The 27,700-nt window shown below is 49.4% G+C and overlaps 1 protein-coding gene across 1 annotated transcript in view; it reads left to right on the top strand.

The window, feature by feature from the left end:
- Positions 1 to 27,700, top strand: part of Rasgrf1 (Ras protein specific guanine nucleotide releasing factor 1) — a 143,468-nt gene that overhangs the window by 27,360 nt on the left and 88,408 nt on the right. Inside the window, exons 3-5 of the mRNA XM_004660441.3 lie at positions 4,357 to 4,504; positions 16,781 to 16,873; positions 19,150 to 19,403. Of these exons, the coding sequence (XP_004660498.1) occupies positions 4,357 to 4,504; positions 16,781 to 16,873; positions 19,150 to 19,403 (495 nt within the window). The remainder of the gene's footprint in view (positions 1 to 4,356; positions 4,505 to 16,780; positions 16,874 to 19,149; positions 19,404 to 27,700) is intronic.

Here is a 27,700-nt window from a genome sequence, read left to right as displayed (position 1 = left end):
ATTTATTTATTTATTTATTTGAGACAGAGAAAGGGAGAGAGAGAGAATGGGCCCACCAGGGCCTCTAGCCACTACACAAACTCCAGACGCATGTGCTACCATGTGCATCTGGCTTACGTGGGACCTGGAGAATTGAACCTGGGTCCTGAGGCTTCACAGGCATGCGACTTAACTACTAAGCCATCTCTCCAGCCCTCTTTTATTTATTTATTTATTTATTTATTTATTTATTTATTTATTTATTTAATGTAGGGTCTCATTCTAGCCCAGGCTGACCTGGAATTCACTTTGGAGTCTCTGGATGGCCTCAAACTTATGGTGATCCTCCTACCTCTGCTTCCCAAGTGCTGGGATTAAAAGTGTGTACAACCATGCCCAGCTACCTTTTCTTTTCTTCTTTTTTTACAAAAAGAAGACAACTCTAGGCAGGCATGGTGGCACACACCTTTAATCCCAGCACTCGGGGTGTCAGAGATAGGAGGATCGCCATGGAGTTCAAGGCCACCCTGAGACTCCATAGTGAATTCCAGGTCAGCCTGGGCTACAGTGAGACCCTACCTCAAAAAAAAAAAAAAAGAAAAAGAAAAGAAAAGAAAAAGTGAATTTATTTATTTGACAGAGAGAAAGAGGAGGAGGGAGAGAGAGAGAATGGGCACGCCAGGGCCTTCAGCCACTACAAATGAACTCCAGACGTATGTGCCCCCTTGTGCATCTAGCTAATGTGGATCCTGGGGAATTCAACCTGGGTCCTTTGGCTTTGCAGGCAAACACCTTAACTGCTAAGCCATCTCTCCAACCCAAGTTGACTTATTTTTAATGGTGTTAATCTTTTAAGCAACCACACTTGACTTGGCCCCAACAATAAACATGTTCATTTTATGGCCAAATGTGAGTTTTTTTCACCTCTTTCTATTCTGCTTGATGTTGGTGATTCTTGTTGTAAATCTGACTAAAAGCTAGCATCATCCATTACACAGCTGAAGGCTGGGCTGCCTTGAACTTCCTCCACTACATTAATTAGTCCATCACTTCACTCAGTCTTCAGATGTGTAAGACTTCTTTGCCCGAGAACAGCATGAATGGCCTCTAGCCCGGCCCCCAGCAAAGTCCCTATTCCATTCTGAAACTTCGTAAGCACAGACTCTACACTGCGCGTTCCTGTTGGCGTTCTGTTTCTCTGAGCTCTTATTAGAATACCCCATGTAATGGTGAGAGTAGGGAATGTCCCCCATAGGTTCACGTGTTAGAACACCAGCCAGTGGTGCTCTTGGGAATGGTTTAGAGCACTGAGCATCTGGTGTCTTGAAGGGCCAGTGGAGGTGGGCCTTGAGGCCTTGTAGCCCAGACCCACCTCCCGTTTCCCCTCTTCTTCCTGACTGCGGCTACAACGTGATCAGCCAACCTCCTGCTCCTGCTGCCTTCCCTGCTGTGACGGGCTGTGCCCTTGAGACTGTAGCCGGAGATAAACCTGTTGCAGTCAGGTTCACATTGCTGGCAGAAAACACCCGACCAAGAGCAGCTTGTGGGAAGAAAGGGCTTATTTTGGCTTACATACTCGAAAGGGAGCTCCATAATGACAGGGGGAAACGATGGCATGAGCAGAGGGTGAACATCAACCTCCTGGTCAACATAAGGTGGACAACAGCAACAGGAGAGTGTGCCAAACACTGGCACGGGGACACTGGCTATATAACGCCCATAAGCCCGCCCCCAACAATACACTGCCTCCAGGAGGCGTTAACTCCCAAATCGCCATCAGCTGGGAACCTGGCATTCAGAACACCTAAGTTTGTGGGGGATGCCTGAATCAAACCACCACAAACCCATTTTTTTTCCTTAAGCTGCTTCTTGTCAGGTACTTGCCAGCAACAAGTAATGCAATTAACACATTCTCAGGCTGGAGGGATGGCTTAGCAGTTGAGGGCAACTTAAGGAATAAAAGATATATTTTGGTTCATCCATTCAAAAGTGTCAGTCCATGGCCCGCCTGCTCTGTGTTTGTGGGTGCATGATTAGCCAGGCCATGGGGGCGGCTGCAGCTCATGACGGAGGAGGCTACTCAACCCGGAAGCAGACAGGAGACAGAAAGCAGACAGAGACAGCATGCACCCTTCAAAGACATACCCCTGGTGACCTACTTCCTGCAGCCAGACCCCACCTCTAGTTCCCAGCACCCGCTAACAATGCCAGCAAATTATGAATCTAGGGGCTGAGGAGATGACTCAGTGGATAAGGCGCTTGCCACATAAATGTGAGCACCGGACTTCAGATGCCCAGCACATGGTTGTGGCAGCCCTCCTCCAATCCTTCCGCTCAGGGGGAAGTGGCAGGCTGCCCCAGGCAAGCTGGCTAGCTAGACCAGTTGAATTGGCAAGTCCTAGGTTCAAGTGAGAGACTCCTCTTTAGTAAATATGGTGGGAGCAGTAAGGAAGAAGCCTGACGTCAGTCTCTGGCCTCCACATACACGCATGCACACGTGCACATGTGTATATGCGAGACGACACCCATACAAACACACATGCATGCACATGTGCACATGCAGAGAACATACGTTATGAATCCATCAATGGATTGGCTATTGATTAGATCACAGCCTATTAGCTAGTAACTGGAGCCTTCGGGGACATTTCGGCTTCAGACAATAATGGGAGGAAGAAAAGGAGGGAGGAAGGGAGGTGAGAAGGGGTACGGATGGGGGACAGGAGGAAGGAAAGCAGACCACCTGCCAATGAGACTCCTATTTGAAACACTGGGGTGTGTGTCATTAGTAAAACAAGACCAAGGAAGAAGCGTGTTGTCACACCCTAAGTGAGGGAGGCTTGGTGATATGAAAATAGACTCCTTGTTCTCAACTGAATTTCTTTCTCAAGATAATGAACTCTCCTGGGACTCGGGGGGGGGGCTTGCAAAATCTAGTATTCATTTTCATAAGAGAAGCACCCAAATCAGCATTTTAATCCGATAGCATTACACTGCAAAGAATCTCTCATGTGGCCTGTTACTTGTCTCTACAGGCTAAGTGGTGATTGAGGATGGAAATCAGCTTTCTGGAGCAAGGTTTCCTCCCCCCGGATTCCTGCTCAGGCCCATTGCTCTGTCTTTGCCTTTGTTCTCAGCCTGGTGGTCACAAACTGCCTGGCCACATCCTCCCACCCTAAGCGTACAGCTGCTGCGAGCCTGCTCCCAAAAGGTGTCTCTGACAGATACCACCAGGGGACAGAGCCCTTTGCAGACCTTGGCACAGCCTTGCACATTGCAAGGTTACTTCCCCGACCCCCCCCCCACGGCCTCCCGAGAGCCTCCGACTTTGCAGAGGCTTGCAAAGAAGGTCTCTGTGAGAACCCAGAGGCTGCCACTCACAAGGAAGGCAGACACACCCACCTGCAGCAATGTTTCTCTGTGACAAGCAACCCCCACACACAAAGACATACACACACACCCGTGCCAAGGGGAAGGCAAGGCCCAACAGATAGAGGGCGGCCCTTCAGACTAGCCTGCTCTTCCTCTGTAAAATTTATCGCTCACCCCATGTGGCATCATCGGGGGACACACAGGCTCTGTGAGCTCGTGTGACCGGCTCCTCAGTCTGTGACAAGACCCTCCTCCCTAACCCAACCCCCAGCTCTGCGTAGGTCTGGATGGTCACATCAGAAGCTGCCAGATAGAAAACTATCCTGTTAAATGGACAACTAGGAGATGGTGGCGAGCTCCCGAGAAGGAGCCAGTGTCTATGGGTACTAAAGGCCAAGGGCAGGATGCCCAAGTGCGGTGAGCAAGAGGGGCGTTTGTGGTGGAACAAAGTTGCTCATTTCGCAGTGACCTTAGGCAAGTCATCCCCCACCTCTGTTCCTAGTCTCCCGTTCTGCTCATCCGAGACATATTGATACTTCTCCCACCCGCTGCTTCTCCGGGAGCTTCTCTCATCTGGCACCGTGTAACTGTCCAGCCCCATCACCAGTGACAGGGTGACATGGTGCTAGATGCAGACATGGCCCACCCACTGTGTGCCACAGTAATAAAGGCCCGGGTGCAGAAGGAACAGTCTTGGGGTTCACTAGGAAGACTTACTGGAGGCAGCATTTCAGTTGTACCCCCCGAGACAGCCTGGGTGCTAACCCAGGGGAAAGAACAGAAGGATGGGTTTCAGAATGAAGAGCTACCTGGACCTAGACTCAGAGGGAGGGGTGTGAGAGAGGGAGGGAGAGAGAAAAATAACAAAGAAAAAGCAACAGAGATCCAGCTAGTGGAGCAAGCAGAGGTCGAAGTGCTGGACGGGGCTGCAGGGCTGAAGCGATGAGAGCGGTCACCGGGAGACCGCGTGGCCGGGTCTCACCCGCCGTGCGCCTCTGTCCACAGCTACCGGACGCTGGCCACCGAGCACGAGGCGCTCATGCAGAAGTACCTGCACCTGCTCCAGATCGTGGAGACAGAGAAGACGGTGGCCAAGCAGCTGCGGCAGCAGATCGAAGACGGGGAGATCGAGATCGAGCGGCTGAAGGCAGAGGTAACTGCAGATGGGGGAGGGGACCCCACACCCCCGAACCCCAACCCTCAAGGCAGGACTCGCAGTAAGTGGTCGCAGCGAGCTGGACAGCCCCCAGCCTCTGAGCTCAAGATGAGCTGGGGCGGGCAGTGGGAAGGTCCTGCCTCAAACCAGGCTGGGAGCCCATCTCTGCAGCTCACTCAGTTTCTCTGTAGCTCCATTGCTTCGTCTATAAGATGGGACCTTTTTTTACTGACCCAACCAGGGGATGAGGACAAGTGAAGTCATTTGTGGGCAAGGTGTTAGACTATGAGGGAATACATTGGCTGGATGTCCCCACTGTCAGCCTGGGATTCTCGAGGCATGAGGTCACCTGTAGGTCTCTACTGTGGACCCTTCCCAGTGCTTGCCCTCAGTGGTGACTGAGCAGTAGTCTGGCAAGATGTCCCTTGAACCTTAGGTGCATGATCTGGGAAGCAACAGCCACCGCTCACCAGGGCTTATGAAAAACGAAGGGTCTCGGGTCACCCTGGATCTCCTGAATGGGAATCTGTATTGAGGTGGCAGCCCAGGTGGTTAACTGTAGGAAGCCCTGGCTCCCGGGCATCCTCCTCAGCAGTCCACATCACCAAAGTGTGACCTAATTTCCTCTTGGCCCTCAGCTCACCAGCATGCTTAGAACCATCTGGACACAGCACACAAGAACCATGAATTCTGAGCAGAGACGGTCGGGGGGGGGGCTGAAAGCATCGACCCTGGGTTGAATCAGCTATATAATTGGTGGGGCTTCAAGGACAGGGTCAGGAAAGTCCACCTCTCCTTGCTACAGCTCACCATCCAAACCCCTGGTGGATAGTAAATGTCCAACTTCAATCTCCAGCCACCCTGATATACCCACCAGTAGACCTCCACAACTGGGTTAGGCTGGTTTAGAGGCCCCCGCCAGGTCTGCCTAGTTCACCCTCTACTGCCGGAGGGGAATGAGTGTGGTCACCATGCCCTGTCTAGATGCCACAGGTGCCCCCTGCATCCCACCCTGCCCCTCCACTGAGGCTCCTCAGAGAGTGGAATGTGAGGCTTGCCCTGCTGGCTCAACCATTTACTGTTTCTGGCAGAGGGTAGCCCTGGATTCCAGGGCGGGGGAACGGGCAGCCAAGAATCCAGTGGGGATGGGGGATAGGAATATGGCTCAGTGGGTAGAGTGCTTTCCCAGAATGCACAAAGCCCTGAGTTTAATCTCCTGTGCTGGATAAACCCGGCATGGTGCTGTATGCTCATAATCCCAACACTAGGGAAGTAGAGACCGGAGGATCAGAACCTCAAAGTCATCATTAACTACCTAGTGAGTTCAAGGCCAGCCTTGTCTCAAAAAAAATAAAAAAATAAAAAAAAAACAGAACCAACCAGGAAGACAGCAGACATCATGAGCCAGGCTTCCAGCCCTAAGCAATGTAATCCATAGTCTCTTCCCACTTACAAAAGACAATCTCAAGAGGAACAGTTAAGAACTTCTGGTGTCCACCACAGAGCTGGAAGCCCCAAGGGCAGAGCTTTCTGTGCACAAGACACTCTCACACACGACTGTGGACATGGGCTAGAGCACCCCAACCCTGTCTAGAATGGCCGAGGAACCCAGGGCCACCCAGCCACCTTGTCTTGTAGCTGCAAATCTCTAACTGGTAGTAAACATCAACTTGCAACTTCATGGTCAACAAAAGTTCCAGGGGTGACCCACCCCTAGCCATAGTCTCTTTCATCAGTCCCCACAGCACCCTGACAGGACCAGGCACAGAGACCCCCAAGTCACTTGCCTAAACTCATGCAGCTGGAGCATGGCAGACCCAGAACTGGAACCCCGTCTCTGCTGGTCTTTCTACTCTGCTGAGTCCCCAGCTAAAAGATTCCTGGCACATAGTTGGTGCTACGTGAGAGCTTGCTGAGTGAGTGGGCACCGGGCTCCAGTAGGCACTGGGTTTCCACCTTTCTAGTCTGCTGTGGAAGAATGTTCACAGGACCATGAGGGAGCTGGGAGAGCCCCAGTCAAGAGTTGCTTCAAAACCAGAGAGTGTAGATTCATGGTGTACTTGGCTTTGGGAGCTTTCAGGAGTTGGGTGACTAGAGAAGGTAGAGATGCGGCGAGCAGAGTCCCCTGTGGTCCTGGGGTAGAAAACAGGTCATTCAGGAGTGCGTGCAGCTGCATAGGATTATGCATGTGCATGTGTGTTAAAATGGCAGCAGAGACTCTTTTGGTGGGAATTTGGAGCGATGCTTCCATTGGAGTGCCTGCCCTGGGGGCAAAAGATGGCTTTAAAAAAAAAAAAAGACAGAACTCTTTGGCTGTAGGGCTGTGGCTCCTCCTCCTCTGCCCTCCTCCACATACGCACTCTGTAGGCGTCAGTCAGGACAGGCTGGGTTATGCTCCAGTAACAAGCAACCCCAGATCACAGGGACTTCAATCAGCAAAGGTGGGTGTCTCATTCAAACTGTGTGTCCATTGAGAGTGCTCCCACGGTGTCAGAATCGGGGACATAGACTGTGGCCTTCAAACATCAAGAAATGCAGCAGGGAGCCGGGCGTGGCAGCACACGTCTTTAATCCCCAGCGCTCAGGAGGCAGAGGTAGGAGGATCACCGTGAGTTCGAGGCCACCCTGAGACTACATAGTGAATTCCAGGTCAGCCTGGGCAAGAGTGAGACCCTACCTCAAAAAATCAAAAATAATAATAATAATAATAATAATAATAAAAGAAATTCCCCAGGGATAGTGCTGTGTTGGTGGTATAGTGTGGATCAAGCTGCCTTTCAGGAAACTCACCAGGGTCTTAGGAAATGGTTCCATGGATAAAGTGTTTGTGACACAATTCTGGGTGCCTGAATTTGGATCTCTAGATCCCATATAAAAAAAGCCAAGGTTATGGCACGCTTCTGAAATCCTGGTGTGCCTGCAACAAGAAGGGAGGCAAAGACAGAAGTTTCCAGAAGCCTGTGAACAGAGCGGTGAACAACAGTCAGAGACTCTGCCTCAAAATGAGGTGGAAGGTGAGGAGCCCCCAGAAAGCTGTCCTCTGACCTCCACACACACGCCCTGGCACACATGCACTTACACTCAGTACGCACATGCACACACACACTCACACACCTGCACACGCACACAGACATGCATGACGCACACTGAATAAATTAAGTAAAAATCAAATCAAAAACAAATTCATGGCTGGGAATAGTGGGGCAAGACTTCAATGCCAGCCCTCGGGAGGCAGTGGTAGGAGGATCGTTGAGAGTTCAAGGCCACCTTGAGACTACATAGCAAATTCCAAGTCACCCTGGGCTAGAGTGAGACCCTACCTTGAGGAACCAAAAGGAAATAAAGAAAAAAGAAATGCACTAGTCACATGACCATGGCCAACTTCAAGGAATCTTGGAAATACACTCCCACCCTACGCAAGAAGGGAGAGAGCCTGACTGCCCACAGGGACCACTCAGCAGTGGCTTGTTCTTTGGTCCCCAAACCTATGGCATGTAGCAGACTTTCTGAAACGTGAGAAGAATGGCATGGGACATGCCACCATTGAAACAGAAGATAACTTGCAAATGCATAGAGCACATCCTTGCCCTCACGTGACCCGCCTTTCCTGCCAACATGATTTCTCACCGCCTTCCTCCATTCACCCTGATTCCAGTCCTCACGCTCCCACGTGCTGTCTCCTTGTTGTTCCTTGTCTCTTTACCAAGAGCTCGGCCTTGCGGCTCAAGTCAGCTTGAAAGAGCCGGTGGTGACATGATCAGGAATTTTTGCTAGCTGGTTATTCGACCTTGATGGCTTGAAATGCCTGTGCCAAGGAAGGAGCCTGGCCCCCAGGAGTCGGCAAATGCTGCAAGTCAGGGAGCCAGCGCTGTCTGTGTCTTTCCTCATGACTGTATCCATCAGCTGCAGGGCCTGGTTCAGAATGAAACTGGAAGTGTGAGGACATTAGGAGTTTAAGACAGTGGGATGGAGAGATGGCTCGGCGGTTAAGGCACTTGCCTGCAAAGCCTAAGGACCCTGGTTGATTCCCCAGGAATTAAAGTCAGATGCACAAGGTGATGCATGCATCTGGAGTTCATTTGCAGTGGCTGGGTGCCCTAGGGCACCCATTGTGTGTGTGTGTGTGTGTGTGTGTGTGTGTGTGTGTGTGTCTTACCCCTACCCTCTCTCTCTCTCCTTGCAAATAAAGAAATAAATAAAATATTTTTTTGTTTGTTATTTTTACTTATTTGAGAGCGACAGAGAGAGAGAGAAAGAGGCAGATAGAGAGAGAGAATGGGCGCGCCAGGTCCTCCAGCCACTGCAAACAAACTCCAGACGCGTGCACCCCCTTGTGCATCTGGCTAACGTGGGTCCTGGGGAACCGAGCCTCGAACCGGGGTCCTCAGGCTTCACAGGCAAGCGCTTAACCGCTAAGCCATCTCTCCAGACCAAATAAAAAATTTTTTAAATACATTCCAAGACACTAGAAGCATAGGCTTAAGCCAAACACTGGGCCTTCTACACACAGAGACGGTGCACCAACACCACGGACTTCATTCATGCAACCACCTGCCTCTCACCCTGCTGTCTACCCCCCCCCCCAACTCTCCTCTCTCTTGCCCGCCCCAGCCACTATCTCCTTCAGGTCCCAACCAATGAAGTGCAAACAGCTGGAAGGCATTAAGCAAGACCCCTCCAGGGCTGCCTGCCCACCTCCCTCCTGTTGAAACAGTCCCAACTGGTAGCTGCACTGCGGGCCTGTGCATACCCAAGAAGTATGCGCCGCAGAAGACCCAGGTTTCTTTTCAACATTTTATTCATTTATTTCAGAGAGAGAGAGGCAGATAAAGATAAGGAGAGAATGGGCGCGCCAGGGCCTCCAGCCACTGCAAACGAACTCCAGATGCATGCGCCTCCTTGTGCATCTGGATTATGTGGGTCCAGGGGAATCCAACCTGGTCCTTTGGTTTTGCAGGCAAACACCTTAACCACTAAGCTATTTCACCAGCCCCCAGGGTTGGTTTTTTTAATTAATTAATTATATGCAAGGAGAAAGACAGAATACAATGAATGGGAATGTCAGAGCCTTCAGCCCCTGCAAATGAACTCCAGATATATGTACCACCTTGTGCATCTGGCTTTACATAGTACCAGAAAATCAAAACTGGGTCACGAGGCTTTGCAGTCAAGTCCCTTAACAGCTGAGGCATCTCTTCGGCCCCAGCATGCCCAGCTTGTCATCGTTTTGTAATTTCATAGTGATTTCACCGTTTATGATCGAAGTAAATTTGAGAGCTAAGATGGGCTCTGAGGACAGGGAGAAGCGCTTAGAGATCGTCTTGTGTTCTATTGGTGCATAAGTCCTCAGCCTCCTAGACGGCGACTCCGTAATTTGCTGCAGCGGTCTTTAAGGTTTCAAATAAGACTGCTTGGAAGCAGCTTTGCAAACAAAACCTGACATATAAAATAGGTAAAAGTGGGGCAGCAGAGATGGCTTAGTGGTTAAGGCGCTTGCCTGCGGAGCCTAAAGACCCAGGTTCGATTCTCCAGGTCCCAAGTTAGCCAGATGCACAAGGGGGCGCATGCGTCTGGAGTTTGTTTGCAGTGGCTGGAGGCCCTGGTGCGCCCATTCTCACTCTCTGTTCCTCTGTATCTAATAAATAAATAAATAAATAAAGCGTTAAAAAAATAGGTAAAAGTAGAGGAAGAGATTGCTGTGGGGGAAGTAGAAGGTGGCCTTGAACCCGCCCAGCCAGCACCTGCCTCACCAAAGCCCGTCCTTCTTGGTGTGGCCCTGCGTCCCATGCCCCCCTGCCATCTCTTCCCACGCACCCACTACTGTATCACAGGACCCCCTCTCCAGCCCTTGCCTTTGTTCACATAAAGGGCAAGGCTCCTCCATGACAGTAAGGACCTTTCTATTTTGTTCCTGCCTTACTAATTTTTTTTACATGCTTTTTTTGTTTGTTGGTTGGTTTTTTCACTCTAGCTCAGACTGACCTGGAATTCACTATGTAGTCTCAGGGTGGCCTCGAACTCTTGGCAACCCTCCCACCTCTGCCTCCCGAGTGCTGGGATTAAAGGTGTGTGCCACCACACCCGGCTGCATTCTTTTTTAAGTATTATCTATCTATCTATCTATCTATCTATCTATCTATCTATCTATCTATCTATCTACTTATTTGAGAGAGAAAGAGGCAAAGAGAGAGAATGAGTGCACCAGAGCTCTCTAACCACTGTAAACAAACTCCAGGCACATGCGCCACCTTGTGCATCTGGCTTATGTGGATACTGAGGAATCGAACCTGGGATCTTTAGACTTCACAGGCAAGTGCCTGAACCGTTAAGTCACCTCTCCAGCCCTGCATATTTTTTTAAAGATAAGATCTTGCTATGTAGCCCAGGATGGCTTCTTGAACTTCTTGTCTGAGCCTTGCAGGTGTTGGCACACACCTGTAATTCCAGGAGCCGAGATCATTGGCTCTGTAACTCCAGCTCTCAGCACAAAGGCAGATACAGGAGTATATCAGAATGTGCTGCCCAGCTGGTACAAAGGAAACAGAAATGGGTTCCTGTTGGGCTTGGAAGAGGCAAAAACATGAATTGGCCACTGTTTGGAAAGCAAGAAAAGGGGTTTGAGTGAAACCAAGACCTGGTTGACCCCCATCATGTGCCGCACTGGCTGAGTTCACCGTGGTCCACAGTATGCACCTCTGGAGAGGTCAGTAGAACACGCTGAGCCAGGACAGTGCACCCACGGGGCCTGGCCAATGAGCGTTTGCCTGATGCAAAGACTGTCTGCTGGGTGGCAGGTGGGTGGGGACAGCTGAGTCACCAGACAGTAACTGAGGCCAGGGAGAAGTGGGGCAACCAGGCGAGGAATAAGCCACAGGTTCCATTCCCTATGGATGTCATTGACAAGGGCACAGAGGTCACCAGAATTAACCTGTGCCCACAAGGGTCCTCCAAGGTCAGAGAAGAGCTGTCCTTGTGAGGCCACCAGGGTGAGACTCCCACCACTGTCCCTTAATGTCTCCTCACAAGCGTAGACAATAGTCTGAGGCTTCTGCTGTGTTCTTAGTCCTCCCAGACTGAGCCCACCCGGCCTTCTCCTTAGATAAAGTACCGAGTCCTCTGAGTACTCAGTACTCGGTGCCTAGGTCCTCCCCTGGTCTCCACTGAGCGTCTCTGAGAAGGGCACTTCAGTTTAGGGGGAAGAAAAAAGACTCACTCCTCACATGCATCCCACCACCACCCTATGTGCAAATCTCAAAACTGGCAACGAAAGCAGGCTACTGAGGAGGTGACAACCTCAAGCCAAGGTGTTGGTGGGGGTACACACATCCCTGAGCTCACCCTGCATGTGTGTGTGTGTAAGTGCAAGTGCACACCTTTTAGACCACAAGTCTAAGAAGAAGTCTTTCTTTCAACAATGTAAAAGCACATAAAGAATGTGCCGAGTGTGGTGGAGCACGCCTTTAATCCCAGCACTCGGGAGGCGGAGGTAGGAGGATCACCATGAGTTCAAGGTCACCCTGAGACAACATAGCGAGTTCCAGGTCAGCCTGGACTAGAGTGAGACCCTCCCTCAAAAAAACAAAAACAAAAACCAGTCATGAAGAATGAAAACAGGAGGGATGGGGATTAATGAGAACAGGACAGCACATCCCCCTGCTGGACACTCTGGTTAGCTGTGGTCAGCCACCGTCCACTCCCTTAGCAGCCAGGGAGTGAAGAGGGCGATGACTCCGCTCTGCTCTCAGAACACTTCGGTGGATCAGTTGTGGGAGCCAGTCGTCCCCCAGCTCAGCAAGTGGCTTTCAGAGCACAGAGCCACGTGTTCTAAGGGGGGAGCTGTACCCAGCTTCATGACCTGTTGGTAAAGTCTCCCAAGATTCCACTTTAGATGTGTGACACTCCGTGACCACCATGGCTTCCTTTCGCTGACAGTTTTGTGTCTGCTCTCTGTTCTGTACTTTTATTTTTATATTTACTTATTTAAAAGTGAGAGGAAGAGAAAAGAAGAGGCAGATAGAGAGACAGAATGGACATGCCAGGGCCTCTAGCCTCTACAAATGAGCTCCATATGCATGCACCAGCTTGTGCATCTGGCTTACGTGGGTACTGGGGAATCGAACCTGGGTCCCTAGGCTTCGCAGGCAAGTGCCTTAACTTCTAAGCCCCTGATTCACCACCGACCCCCCCTTTGGAGAAGGGAAATTTTTTTATTTTTTTATAATATATGTTTTATCGACAACTTCTATACTTACAGACAATAAACCATATTTCCCTTTCCCGACTTTCCTCTTCGTAACTCTGCTCTCCGTCATATCCCCTCCCTCTCTCCATTAGTCTCTTTTAATTTGATGTCATTATCTTTTTCTCCTATTATGAGGGTCTCATGTAGGTATTGCTAGTCACTGCAAGATCTTGGATATCGAAGCCAACTTCTGTCCAGACAGTTGTGTGTAGGGAGTAGTACCCTTCCTTTGGCTCTTACATTCTTTCTTCCACCTCTTCCTCAATGGACCCTGAGCTTTGGAGGTTGTGATAGAGAAGTTTCAGTGCTGGACTCTCCTCCGTTCCTTCTTCTCAGCACTATATTGCCTTTTTGGTCATCCCAGTGGTCATCGCCATCTGAAAAGAGAAGCTTCTCTAACCAGAAGTGAGAGTAGCATTAATATATGAATGGGAACATTAAGTGTAGTGCTTTCAGGGCAATTTGGTGAGAATAATATATGCATTTATCCAGACAACAGCAGGTTTTATACCCCTAAGGCTCAAGACCTCCCCTGCCTTAGGCTTTTGATTAGGTTTTCAGTACCAGGCATGTATTCCCTCCCATACAGCAAGCCTTCAGCCCAATTAGAGATCAGTTGGTTTCCACCAGAGCAGACATGCCACTATTGTACCCACTTGGTCATTTGGCCTGTCTGGCCAAACTTGAGGCTTCCAGTGTCCACTGTTTTCACTACTGATGACTTCTGTCTCCCATAGGGCTGTGTACAGTGCAGCTTTTTACAGTTTTCAGTTGGCTGGTCTACAGGGAGGTTTTCTGCTCAGCACCAGCTTGATTTCTCAGTGACTTTGCTGCTCAGGCATGTGAAATCTTCAGCAATAGGGTCTTACCATCTGTTTCTCAAGGGAAACCAAGGGCCTTGGCAATAGCCTATAATGTTTTTGGAGGCAACAGGGACCTCCCTGGCCAACAACTCACTGGAAGGCATCCCATCCCTGGCACTGAAAATTTTCTACTAGCAATCTATGGCTTCTGGATGTGCCATTATTCAAAAAAGTAGGTTTTAATATGTCTTATTCAGAATATCTTGAATTTTGATTTTTTTATTCACTTATTTTTGTAGCTAACAGGGATGTGCTGCATGCCAGGCCCAAGATTGGGCACCAGGGTCATAGTAATGGATGAAACCATTCCAACTCCATCGCCCAAAGACTTCTCAGCAAAGGGGAAGAGAAAACAAGTGACTTTTCACGGTTTCTCTCTCTCTTTGGTATTTTTTTGTAAGAGAGAGGGAATTGGTGCACAGGGCCCCCAGCCACTGAAATCAAACTCCAGATGTGTGCATCATCTCGTGCACATGTGCAACCTTGCACTTGCATCACCTTGTGCATCTGGCTTACATGGGATCTGGAGAGTTGAATATGGGTCCTTAGGCTTCACAGGCAAGTACTTTAGCCACTAGGCCATCTCTCCAGCCCACAAGTGACTTTTCTTACTGGGAATGTCCTCTGCACTGTGGGAACCGTGGCACACTACTGGCCGATTCACTAGAAGAGTCCAGGAGGTCCTGGGGCCACAGAGAGGCTTACTGTGCCCAGCTGTCAGGTACCAGGTGTTGCTCTTGATCGTGAAGCTCTGCCAACCTCTCTAATCCCTAAATTGGACAAACGAAGACGTTTAGGGCATTCTTCTTGCTGGGGGGGAGTGGAGGTGGGATTCCAAGAGCTGCCCCAACCTTCCAGGCCAGCAGTTATGCCCCTAAGAGGGCTTTGGTTTCAAGAAGTGCTTCAAGGTGGTAGCGGAGAGCCAGCAGAAACCCACTCAGAGCCACCAGCTGTGATCTGGCGTATACCTGCAAGTGGTTTCGTTGGAAAAATAAATAACTACCCAATGCCCATTATCAGACGAGTGTACATACTAGGGGGTACTATCCATCCATGTTGGTAGAACACCATTCACAGAAGCCAGGAAATGGAACCAGCCTTGATGTCTATCAACAGATGAGTAAGAAAAATGTGGAGAGTGTACACAGTGGAATTTTATGGAGCCATAAAACAAAGTGAAGTCATGACATTATCAGGGACCAAATGGATGGAACTGGAAATCGTCTGTTAAGCAAACTTAGCCAGTCAGAAAGACAAACGCCTCATGCTTTCTCTTTCACACAGAAACTGACGTTTAAATTTTGCTGTGTTGGGAGGGTCATGGAAATTAAAAAGGAGATCATGAAGCTAGTCGTGGGAGCACACTCCTTCAATCCAAGCACTTGGGAGGCAGAGGTAGCAGGAATGCCTTGAGTTCGAGGCCAGCCTGAGACTACATAGTGAATTCCAGGCTACCTCACGACCCTACCTTGGGGGGAAAAAATCATGAGAGGGGAGGAAGGAATCTTAAGGGAGTAAGGAGGAGAGGGTAATGGAATGCATGTGATAGAAAGCAGAATGGGGGACTCGCTAGGGGAAGGAAGGGAGCCAGCCTGAAGAGTACAAGGGACGGGTGGAAGGTGGGTGAATGAGAACCAAGTATAATGACACATGCATGAGGATGTTATGATGAGACCCATTGCTTTATTATTAACAAGAAAAATTCAAGGGGCTACAGAGATGGCTAAGTACTTAAGGTGCTTGCCTGCAAAGTCAAAGGACCCAGGTTCAATTCCCCCAGGACCCACGTAAGCCAGATGCACGAGGAGGCGCATGCATCTGTAGTTCGTTTGCAGTGGCTGAAGGCCCCGGCACACCCATTCTCTCCCTCTCTCTCCTTCTCTCTCTCTTTCTCTCATTCTCCCTCCCTCATAAATTAATTAATTAAGTTTTTAAAAAGAATTTCAAACACAGATGAGTTATAAATAAAACACGGTATCTATGTGTCATGGGATATTAGTCGCCTTACAAGGAAGGCAGGTATTACAGTATGGACGAAGCGTAAGGATGTAATGTTAAGTAAAATCAGACACACACACACACATACACACACACACACACACACAAGGGCAAATGCTATGAAGTTCCACTTCTGCAAGTGTTGTGTAGTCAGTTCCACGTTGCTGGGACACATGTCCAACCAGACACAGTTTGGGGGAGGAATGGGATTTATTTCAGCTTACAGATCAAGGGAACTTCCATCCCTGGTCGAAGCTGCTTCCTTTCATATCTCCAAGCAGAGAGAGAAAAAAAAAAAAATCTCATGGCCCCCAGCAAACACTAAAACACAGCAAGCGCAGACCCAGACCTCTTCTCCCACACCTTTGGGCTAGAAATCAGATCTGCCCCCCAAATATACCTTAGGGCTGGAATTCAGGTCCACCCCCCACTTCCAGTGACACCTCCTCCAGCCGAGTTACAAGCTTCATAAATAACACTGCTGAGTCTATGGGGGGGGGGCGTACATTCACATTCAAACCACGGCAGCAAGGTTCCTGGTACAAAGTTCCCAGGCAAGGAGAGTGGAGTGGCGGCTGCCAGGGGCCAGAGGAGACAATAAGAACTTACTGTCCAGTGGGCACAGAGCTGCAGTGTGGGAGCACAATAGGCGCCGGAGGTGGCTGGCAGTGAGAGCCGCTGACTGTGCGCTCAAATCTGACTCACGTGGGAAGTTTTCCGTTTCCTATCAGAGCCGTTACTTTCTCTTTGCTTGGGCGCAAGCACCTGACCAGAAGCAGCATATGTAAGGTTCTTCCCAGCTCCCAGTTGCAAGGGGAACTTTCATCACTTCAAGGAAAGTAGGACAGGACCGAACAGCTGGCATGACATCCTCACATCCGCGGGGTGGGGGAGGGGTACCCATGCTTTGGGGAGCACGCAGGAGAATCCCAGATTTGGACCATAGGTGGAAGGGTTTGTCCCAGGTCACTCTGGTTCCTGAGGCAGGTCCTAGTACAGCCCACGGCCTTGCAGATGTCCAGGGCCCGCGTGGGCCCATGGCTTAGACAGAGAACACAGGGCCCTAGCCCACGACAGTTCTGGCACTTGGAGAAGGGATGGGACTTCATTGCTGCCGGGTGGCTGCTGGTGGTGCCTCCAGGCCACCACTGACCTGTGTCTCTGTTGTAGATCGCATCCCTGCTGAAGGACAATGAGCGTATCCAGTCCACTCAGACGGTCACGCCCAGTGATGAGGACAGTGACATCAAGAAGATTAAAAAGGTCCGTACCACGTGATGTCCCCACGACGTGTCACTGGCCCACCCACTCACCAAAGAACCAGCTTCTCTTGGCCTCTAAGTGACACTCCTTTTGGTTGTCCCTGTGAGCAAGGGTATTCTAGCCCATTTTAGAGAGAACAGAATGATTCCATTTGAGGAAGGAGGGGGCGGAGCCAGACCACTGGAAGCTTCCTTCTTTGCGCCCCACCAAAGCCCCCAGACACCTTCCTGCCATCATAGCCTTGCTTACCGTCATGCGCACACCACCTCTCACAGCTGCCCACTCCCTGGCCGATTCAGCAGGGAGCTGACCGTCCTAAGATCCCACAGACGGCCTGCTGCTCTGGCCCTATCAGAGCTCCCAAGGGGCAGACATCTCAGGAGGCTCCGCGGATCTCTCTGCGCAGCAGCCAGTGTAGTGATCACCCCGTGGGCTATCACTGTGGTGCCACGATACCAGCAAGGAAGGAGCCTGGGTACGTCTGCAGCTTGCCAGGCCCAAGGCAGCGAGGTGGCTCACTCTAACGATGGCAAATGAAACCAGAAGATCTTCACCGAGGGTGCAGAAGGAACCCGTGTGTATAGACACCAAGCTACCAATGTGTCCATAAGCCAGGCTCAGCCTTGCAGCATGTGTGTGCTTTTAAGGTCTTTTTTTTTTTTTCCTTCTTCTTCTTTTTCTTTTTCTTCTTCTTCCTCTTCTTTATATTTGTTGCTAGTGCTTTAAAAGCTAAACACTTCACACAAAAGTCTGGATTCCTGCTTTCTCAAAAATAGAAGTTGCTAGCATTCATTAGCCACTTTCTACGTGCCAGATGCTATTCTGGGGGTTTGATGCAGATTCAGTGAGTCCTTACTAAAAACCCTCTGAGATTTTGTCATCATCGCCACTTCACATCTGGGGAGGCTGGGACACAGAGACGCCAAGTACTTTGCCCAAACCGACACGCGTGCAGATGAACATCCAAGCTCTGGGCACAAGTCCCCAAGCCTAAGCCCTCTGTCACTGGAAGAGCAGAAGGGCTACTAGCCTCGGGTCACTTCCTACTCACGGCGTGTGAGTGTCAGAGGAGACACCGCCTCATCCCATTCCCACCATGCCAGGCACATACATCTGCTGGGCTTGCCGAGCCTACGCCAGGCCTAAGCCAGGTGCTACTCAAGACGGGGACATCTGGCTGGTCTTCTCTGCTGTGGCCCGTGGGTTTCTCAGCCCATGCCTCCACCTAGCAGCCTTTCTGGCCGTGGTACTTGTTAAGAGCTGGCTAAGATGCACCCCCCCCCCCATACACACACACTCCCCTCCTGAGGCTCAACGCCCTCCCTCTTCCACACAGTCCTTCCTGGACTTGGAGGCAGGTCTGTACTTGTCCACGGCCTGAGCTTACACACAGCGGTTGCAAGGATGCAGGAGTCAGGTGACCCTCAACAGAAATGTGCGCGGCTTAGAACGACTCTGGTAGTTGGAATGGGTGGAGGGCTCTGACAAGTTCCTGCCACTTGTTAGAAGCCACTTCTCACAGCCCAACCCCAAGGCCACTGAGTAAGCGCCTGCGTTCTCCGCCCCCCCCCCACCTCCCCAATTGATTCAGAAGAGGCCGCTGGCTGGCACCAGAGCTCAGAAGCAGCTGATGAGCGTGAGACAACAGATTTGCTATGTTATGTTCAATTTGATAATTACCCTCTCCAGACAAGCTTTAATTGAAACCTCTGGGCTTTCAGAAGAGTCATTAGACAAGATGCCACCACGCTGGGCACAGCCTGCAGCCACTTTTTCCTCAAGCCCCATCCTATATGGGGACTTGGGGGTCCAATCTTCTTCTGTTCCCGAGTGCTTCTAAAAGCAGCCCAGAGATCTTGTTGAAATGCAAAGGTCTGGGCACGGCCTGAGAACCAACTTTTCTCCCATCCAAGTGCCAACCAGGCCCGACCCTGCTTAGCTTCCGAGATCAGACCAGATCGGGCGCATTCAGGGTGGTACGGCCGTAGACAAGAACCCACATTTCTAACAAGATCCCCAGAGATGCTGGCCCAGTCAGTGGTTCACACAGAATCCAGCAATTCATGGCCCTTAACCCTATTTTTTTTGTTGTTGTTGTTTGCAAATGGAAAAATGGTCTCAAGAGGAATCCAATGACGTGCTGAGCACCATTCAGACATCCAAGCCAGGCCCAGCAGCTTGGATAACAAACCCTGGGGTGCTTGTCCTTTGGGGTGCTGACGATCTACGAAGACCGGGGTGACTAACAGGTGCCTCTCCTGCGCTTGGTCCACCAGGTGCAGAGCTTCCTGCGGGGCTGGCTCTGCCGGCGGAAGTGGAAGACCATCATCCAGGACTACATCCGGTCACCGCACGCCGACAGCATGCGCAAGAGGAACCAGGTGGTGTTCAGCATGCTGGAGGCCGAGGCCGAGTACGTGCAGCAGCTGCACATCCTGGTCAACAACTTCCTGCGCCCACTGCGCATGGCCGCCAGCTCCAAGAAGCCGCCCATCACGCACGATGACGTCAGCAGCATCTTCCTGAACAGGTGAGCGCCCCCCGAGGGTCAGCAAAGGTAAGACGGAAGAGGATTGGCCCCCGGAGGTTGACCTAAACTCTGACAGAAGCCCACGTCTGTGGTCTCACGAGGTGCAGCTCAGGCAGAAAGGGAGTGGCCCAAGACTAAGCGCTTTATTTAAAAAAAAAAAAAATTAAAAAAAGGAGGAGGGGAGGCTGGAGAGATTGCTCAGTGGTTAAGGTACTTGCTTGCAAGGTCTGACGGCCCTGGTTCAATTCCCCGGTACCCAGTAGAGCCAGGTGCACAAAGTGGCACATGTGTCTGTCTACAGGCCCTGGAGCACTCATTCTCTCCCTGTCTCTCTCTGCTTGGAAATAAGCAAAAATGCTTTTAAAAAACTTAAAAAAAAAAAAAAAAACGTGGTGGGCTGGAGGAATGGCTCAGTGATTAAGACACTTGCTTACAAATCCTAACGACTGGAGTTCGATTCCCCAGGACCCACGTAAAGCCAGATGCACAAAGTGGCGTGTGCATTTGGAGTTCTGTTGCAGTGGCTGGAGGCCCTGGTGCATCCATTCTCTCTCTGCTAGGCGTGGTGGCGCACGCCTTTAATCCCAGCCAGCACTTGGGAGGATCCCTGTGAGTTCAAGGCCAGTCTGAGACTACATAGTGAATTCCAGGTCAGCCTGGGCTAGAGTGAGACCCTACCTCAAAAAACAAAAAACAAACAAACAAACAAAAAAAAAAAGCTTGGAGATGTAGTTCAAATATAGAGTACTTGCCTGGCATGTAGGAAATCCTCAGTTCTATCCCCAGCACTACGCATGCACACACAGACACACACACAAATCAAATGTAAAAAGCTTACTCTTGCTAGTATTTTAGAGGTCTAAGGGTACAGCAACATTATTGGCTTCTGGGCCTCATCCTCACGTGGACACAGCATGTGAGAGAGAGGTGTCACATGGTGAACAAGAGAGTAAGGAGCATCCGGAAGAACTCGTGACAGCCCATCTCTCTTGGGCATTGACCCATTCCCATGAAACCCAACCCGGATGAAGCCAGCATTAACCCCTTCCTGAGGGCACCCATGACCAGTCACCTCCCACTAGGCTGCACCTTTCGTGGGCCCCACCACCTTTTGACACCATCACGTTGGGCTCCAAACTCCCACAGGAACAAACCGTAGACTAAATCCAGCTACAAAACAAAGTCAGATTAAAATGCGTTTCACACCATCCAGATTCCATCCCATGACCTGGAGGTCCGGTTCAGATTAGAGCTGTTCTGCTACTGATCCGTGCAACTCCTCACTCAATGAAAGCGACTCACTTCCCAGGTGGGAGATCTGGGCATTCATGTAGGGTTTGCAGCCTTTGAGAAACACAAGCTGACTGACAGCTCAGCTCGTCTTTATCAACCTTTTTCACAGAACTTTCCCAGGAAATGATTTTGAATGAGCTTTTTGGTGGGTGATAAAAATCATGCAAACTAGATAATAGCAACAAAAAATGAAAACAGGGAAATCGAGTGTTGTTTACAAATGGTTCTCATCAAAGAATTAAGGTGAATCACTATGTGCCACCAGCTGTTCATTCAGCTGCATTTGTATGTGTGTGTGTGTGTTTATGTATGGAAATGCACATGCCACGGGATGCATGTGGAGGTTCGAGGACAACCTTGGCGTGTTGGTCCTCTTGTATATTTGGTGTTTGGCTGCTAAATAGGCCAAAGCTTCCAGGTTTCTCCTAGCTCTGCCTGCCAATGCTCTAGGTGAGTTGGGATTACAGACATATCCACTTTGTATCTGGCTTTAAGTGGATGCTGGGGTATTACACTTAGATTGGCAGGCTTGCAAGCAAGCGCCTTGATACGCTGAACCATCTCCCCAGGCTCTCGGCTGCATTCTGTTGGAATGCTCAGTCATTTCACTATTCCCAACCCGCCTTTCATCCAGACACTCTGCATGGATACCCAGGACATTTTCTGTGCACCTACCTCTTTTGCCTTTTTCTGCCAGGTGCGGGGGGGAGGGGGGTGCATGGCAAGTTTGAGAAGCCTGCAGGACACTCTAGGGTGATAGGAGAGGCAGTAAGATGTGGGTCTTACTTAAGAGACCAAAAGTCACTGTGATGAAGCAGGGCTGACGTCACTGGTGAGAATGAGGCGTCAGAATGGAGGACAGGCAGGCGGAAGAAAACAGCTTCTGGCCTCATGAGACCTTTTAGAATCCAAATCACTGAGCCTGGGACGATTACTGTTGAGTGTACATGTGGAAGAGCTGAGCTGCAGTCACTGGTAGTACACTGGCCTAGCAGGTGTAAGGCTCTGGGTTCCATCCTCATAAAGTATTGAATACATGCCGTGTGTGTGTGTGTGTGTGTGTGTGTGTGTGTGTGTGTGCACATGCGCACACGAGCCCCACAGTGCACTTGTGGAGGTCTGAGGAAACCTCAAGGTGTCTGTCCTCTCCTTCCTTCTCTTTTTTTTAAAACATTTTTAAAATTTTTATTTATTTATTTGAGAGCGACAGACAGAGAAAGAGGCAAGAGAGAGAGAGAATGGGTGCACCAGGGCCTCCAGCCACGCCACTGCAAACGAACTCCAAATGTGTGCGCCCCCTTGTGCATTCTGGCTTATGTGGGTCCTGGGGAATTGAGCCTCGAACTGGGGTCCTTAGGCTTCACAGGCAAGCGCTTAGCCGCTAAGCCATCTCTCCAGCCCACCTTCCTCCTTCTTTTGAGACAAGGGCTCTGCAGCCTAACTGTCCCACAAGCTTCTAGATTCTCCTGACTCTGCTTCCCATTGCCATAGGTGCGTGAGGATCACAGAAATGTGCACACTTTGCATCGGGCTTTCTGTGGGTGCTGGGGAGGCTCAAACTCAGGTTGGCAGGCTTACAAGAACACACTTTTAAAAAATTTAAATTATATATGATATATATATGTGTATATATATGTGTGTGTGTGTGTGTGTATATATATATATTCTATTTTTATTTATTTATTTGAGAGAAAAGGAGGCAGAGAAAAGAGTGCACCAGGACCTCCAACCACTGCAAACAAACTTCCAGACACATGAACCACCTTGTGCATCTAGCTTACATGGATACTGGAGAATGGAACCTGGGTCCTTTGGCTTTGCAAGCAAACACCTTAACTCTAAGCCATCTGTCCAGCCCAAGAAAGCATTTTTAACCTCTGAGTCATCTCCCTAGCCCCAAATCCATTTCTCGAACATGAAATAAATGTTTTTGTGCACTTACTAAGCAAGGAAAATGAATTTTCTCTTTATCTGAAGTCCTAACAGATTACTCTCAGAAAGTCCCCGTTAGATCTTTATAGACTCAGTGACCTGGAATTTGCTGGGGGAAAAAAAAGAAATGTCAAGAAATGTGTTCCTTCCTGGACAGCTCAGCTGGGTTGGCAGATTCCCAAACATAAGCCCTTCTGTCCAGGTGCAGCGCAGAGATCTGCATTTCTAACAAGCTGGCAGACACTGGGGATGTTGTGGGGGCCCCACTACAAGGAAACTGAGGTCTGAGATGAGTGAGGGGCCACCGTGTGAAAGAGGGGAGCCCTTGCTGGAGAAGCTCTTCGGAAAGCTCCATGCTCTTTGTACTTTTCTGGTATATTAAGCTGTTATTACAAACTGTCAGTAACTGACTACCATTATCACTAAAAGATAATGTGTTTTCTTTCCACGATTTTGTTACGGTACCATGCTTGACCTCGGTTAGAATTCTGTGAACCTGAAATCTCTGGATGACTGAGTGTGTGAGCTATAGGCTAGGCATGCTGATGCCTGCCCGTAATCTCGCCATTTAAGGCTGAGATGGGATCTTGAGCTCAAGGCTAGCTGGACTACATCATAGTGAGATTCTGTATGTGTGAAGGGGGTCAGAGAAAGAGAAAAAGGTTGATTATATAAAGCATTTTGTTGTTGTTGTTGTTGTTGTTGTTGTTCAAGGTAGGGTCTCACTGTAGCCAGGGATGACCTGGAATTCACTATGTAGTCTTGGGCTGGCCTCGAGCCCATAGTGATCCTCCTACCTCAGCCTCCAGAATGCTGGGATTAAAGGCATGAGCCACCACGCACGACACATAAAGCATTTAACACAGAGACCAAGTACTCATAACACTGCCTGTGAGAAATAAACTTGAAATCTAACATGCTGGGAACTTTCCAGTTATAAAGCCAGTATTACTCCCGTATGAAAACCAGGCCAAAAGACCATCAGGAGAGAAATACAGACTAGTATCTCTCATGAAAATAGATGTAAAATATTATCAAATCAAATAGAACAATGTATAAAGAGGGTAACACATCTGGACTAAACAGGATTTATTTTTTTGTTTATTTTTTATTTATTTGAAAGTGACAGAGAAAGAGGTAGATAGAGAGAAAATGGGCAAGCCAGGGCCTCCAGCCACTGAGAACGTACTCCAGATGCATGTGCCACCTTGTGCATCTGGCTAATGTAGGTCCTGGGGAATCGAGCCTCGAACTGGGGTCCTTAGGCTTCACAGGCAAGTGCTTGACAACTAAGCCATCTCTCCAGCCCTAAACAGGATTTATTTAGGGAATACAAGGCAGGTTCAGCATCGAAAATTAACCACTGTTATGTACTGTATTCTAAGCGGTCCCTCAGTAACCACAAAGTACTGGTTCTAGAACCCTTCAGAGAGCAAAATCTGCCCCGTATGTAAAATGTAAAAGTCACTAGAATTTGCATATAGCCTACACGCATCCTCCCAAAGAATTTAAATCAGCTCCAGATGACTTGCAATACCTAATACCGTGGGAATGTATTGAGCTGTTATCACAAGCTGTCAGCTTTGCAGCTGGGCATAGTTGTTGGTGGCGGAAGTGGAGGAATGTCTCAGTGGTAAAGTGCTTGCCGAGTGAGCATGCGTACTTGAGTTCAGATCCCCAGAGCCTGTGTGAAAGGCGGACGCTGTAGCGGGTGCTTTCATGTAAGAAACGAGGTGGAGACTGGAGAATACACCAGAAGCTCACAGACCCTGACTGAACAACATAGAAGGCAAGACTAACAGCTAAAAGCTGTCCTCTGACCTCCACAAGTGTGTCCTGACATGTACGTGCCTGCAGACACACATGCACACACTCACACCAAAAAAGAATCTTTACATATTCGGTACAGATATAGATTCTTAGAGCATTTTCTATTAAGTAGAAAGACTCATGATCCTATCAGCGCATGCAAGTTCAATGTGGTGGCGTCTCCCCACTCGCCCCTTCTCAACCAAGAACAAATGCCTATGTGACAGTCACCTTTCTGGGCAGGTGGCCACACTGGGACAGTCTTGAGCTTGATGCTTCTTGTGTATATAGAGAACAGCGGGAGTGATTTCCCACACCTCGGGACACCCCACCCAACACTCTGCGAGATGGAACATTGTGGGCACTTCCATGCCAGGGTAGTGCTGTGTGGGACCTGCTTGTGCCAGGCTCCCTGCCAGCGCTTAGCCCATGTGCTGCCTGATCCTCAGAGCTGGCCCAGGACTCAGGGAGATGCTGGGGGTTGCTTAGAGACACGCAGCCAGAGCATGGGCTGGGATTTCACCTAAGCCTTTGTGAGAAGGCTTCCTGGACACCTTATGAAATCGTAAGCCAGGCTCCTCTCCTGACCCCCTTCTGATGAGTGTAGGTCACACCACAAGTCTCTAGATGTCTGTCCTCTCTATTAAAGAACCCTCCCCGTGTGTAAGCCCCGCCCCCTCCTGCCATAAGCGCTTTAGAGATGTGCTCCAGAGCCTGCACCTATCTATCTAACATCCTCGCCAAGCAGTGGAAGTCTGGGTAACATGAACCAGCCCAGGCCACTGCTGACCTACCAGAAAGTACAGTTCTGCCCAACTTGCTCGCTTTGGGGTGGAAATGGGCAGCCATATTCGAAGCCTGGTGCCAATTGGGTGATTTAATTCACTAGAGCTCATTAAAAGCATCCAGGGGAAGAGGTCAGCCTCTCTGCAGGCTGGCAGCATTATGGAGGGTGTTAATTGACTGCTGCTCGTACTGAGAAAAGATCCTTGAACTAAACGTCTGCAGCGGGCTCGGAGAGGCCAAGACAGTCCACTTAACAGATGCAAGCTGGTTCCCATTGATAAAAACTATGCCCAGTGCTGAGTGCTGAGAACCACTGGTGGGGTCCTGTTATAAGAGCTGCTCCTTCCTGCCCAGTGTCAGGACATCTACACTCTGTTCCAAGTTGAGGAAGAGACCCCCCCCCCACCTCGATGAAATGCACAGATAAGCAATAAGAGGAGGACATCAGACATTCTTCTCTGACCTCATGCATACACGTGAGGCACATGCATCTGTGCACAGATGCCCCCCACACACATGCATACACACATCCCACACACCACATCACACACACATACACACATGTGCATATGCACATCACACACACACATTAAAGAAATCATTATGAAAGCCACTATTTAGACCCCAAAATAAAAATAAAATACTTTAGACTCTGTGGGCTTTGCAGTCCCTATGGCAACTAAGCAGTAATAGATGAGCCATAAACACACGGCCGTGGCATTATTCCAATAAAATTTTATGAATACACGTGAAAATGTGATTTTCATATAATTTCCACACATCACAAAATATTCTTTTGAGTGTTTTCTAACCATTTCGAATGTAAAACTCAGCTAGGTGTGGTGGCACACGCCTATGATGCATCGAAAGCAAAAGCAGGAGGATTGAGCCAGGCGTGGTGGCGCATGTCTTTAATCCCAGCACTCAGGAGGCAGAGGTAGGAGGATCGCCGTGAGTTCAAGACCACCCTGAGACTACATAGTGAATTCCAGGTCAGCCTGAGCTAGAGCATGACCATACCTCAAAAAAAAAAAAAAAAAAAAAAAAAAAAAAAAAAAAACAAGTCACATGGATTGAGAGTACAAGGCCAGCTTAAGCTATATATTGAGTTCTACATAGTGAGAACTATCTATTTCAAAACAACAAAAATGTAAAAAGGGGCTGGAGAGATGGCTTAGCGGTTAAGCGCTTGCCTGTGAAGCCTAAGAACCCCGGTTCGAGGCTCGGTTCCCCAGGTCCCACGTTAGCCAGATGCACAAGGGGGCGCACGCGTCTGGAGTTCGTTTGCAGAGGCTGGAAGCCCTGGTGCGCCCATTCTCTCTCTCTCCCTCTATCTGTCTTTCTCTCTGTGTCTGTCGCTCTCAAATAAATAAATAAATAATTTTTTAAAAAAAATGTAAAAAGTCAGTCATGGTGGCGCATGCCTTTAACCCCAGCACTCGGGAGGCAGAAGCACAAGGATCACTGTGAGTTCAAGGCCACCCTGAGACTACATAGTGAATTCCAGGTCAGCCTGGGCTAGTGTGAAACCCTCCCTCAAACCCCCACCCCCGCAAGAAAAGAAAAAATCATTCTAAGCCTGGCATGGGGGGGGGGCACACCTTTAATCCCAGTACTTGGGAGGCTGACATCGAAGGAGCACCATGGGTTCAAGGCCAGCCTGCAGTACAGGGTGAGTTCCAGGTCAGTCTGGGCTAGAGTGAGATCCTGATTCAAACAAACAAAAAAAAAAAAGAATTCTAAGCTCACCGGCCAGATAAGACAGAAGAGATGCTACATTTGGCCCGTGAGTCACTGGAGTCACTGTTCACCAACATCTGGCAGAGTGGCACCCCACTGCCTGATTCTGTCTTTATCATTGCAAGAATGAGATGCAGCAGGTCAGTATCAGCTCCAGCACCTGGCCATGAGTTGGCAGAGGTCTGCAGGTTTTCATAGCTTTCCGCCTTACAGGGTCATATGCGTTTAAGAGAGCTGCACAATACATTCTCCTTAGAGAGGCACAATAAAAACCATCACTTTAAATGAATCAATCATTCCTACTTAAACTGACATGGAACTGAAGAAAATGGAAAGATTTCCCATTCTTCTTACCAAAATTGGATTTTTTTTAAAAAAAAAAAGCATATTTGCATGCATTGAGGTGATCCCGTGGTTTCTGTCCTTGAGTCTATGAGATGTGTTATGTTTATTGGTTTCCATGTGTTGAACCATCCCTGTATCCTTGGAATAAGTCCTACTTGACCAAGGTGGATGATATTTTTTAAGTGCTCTTGAATTAGATTTGCAAGTATTTTATTGAGAACTTGGTATCTATGTTTATCAGGGACATTGGTCTATAGTTTTTACAGTTTTCTTTTTTTGTTGGGTCTGTCTGGTTTTCCTATTAGTGCAATATATGCAGCCCCTCCCCCCCTCCTTCCCTCCTTTGCTCCCTCTTCCCTTCCTCAGAATTTTGTAAACCACTCACTAATTTG

Source organism: Jaculus jaculus, chromosome 10 (genome assembly GCF_020740685.1).
Source record: "Jaculus jaculus isolate mJacJac1 chromosome 10, mJacJac1.mat.Y.cur, whole genome shotgun sequence".
NCBI lineage: Eukaryota > Metazoa > Chordata > Mammalia > Rodentia > Dipodidae > Jaculus > Jaculus jaculus.
This window is presented reverse-complemented; position numbering and strand designations above follow the sequence as displayed.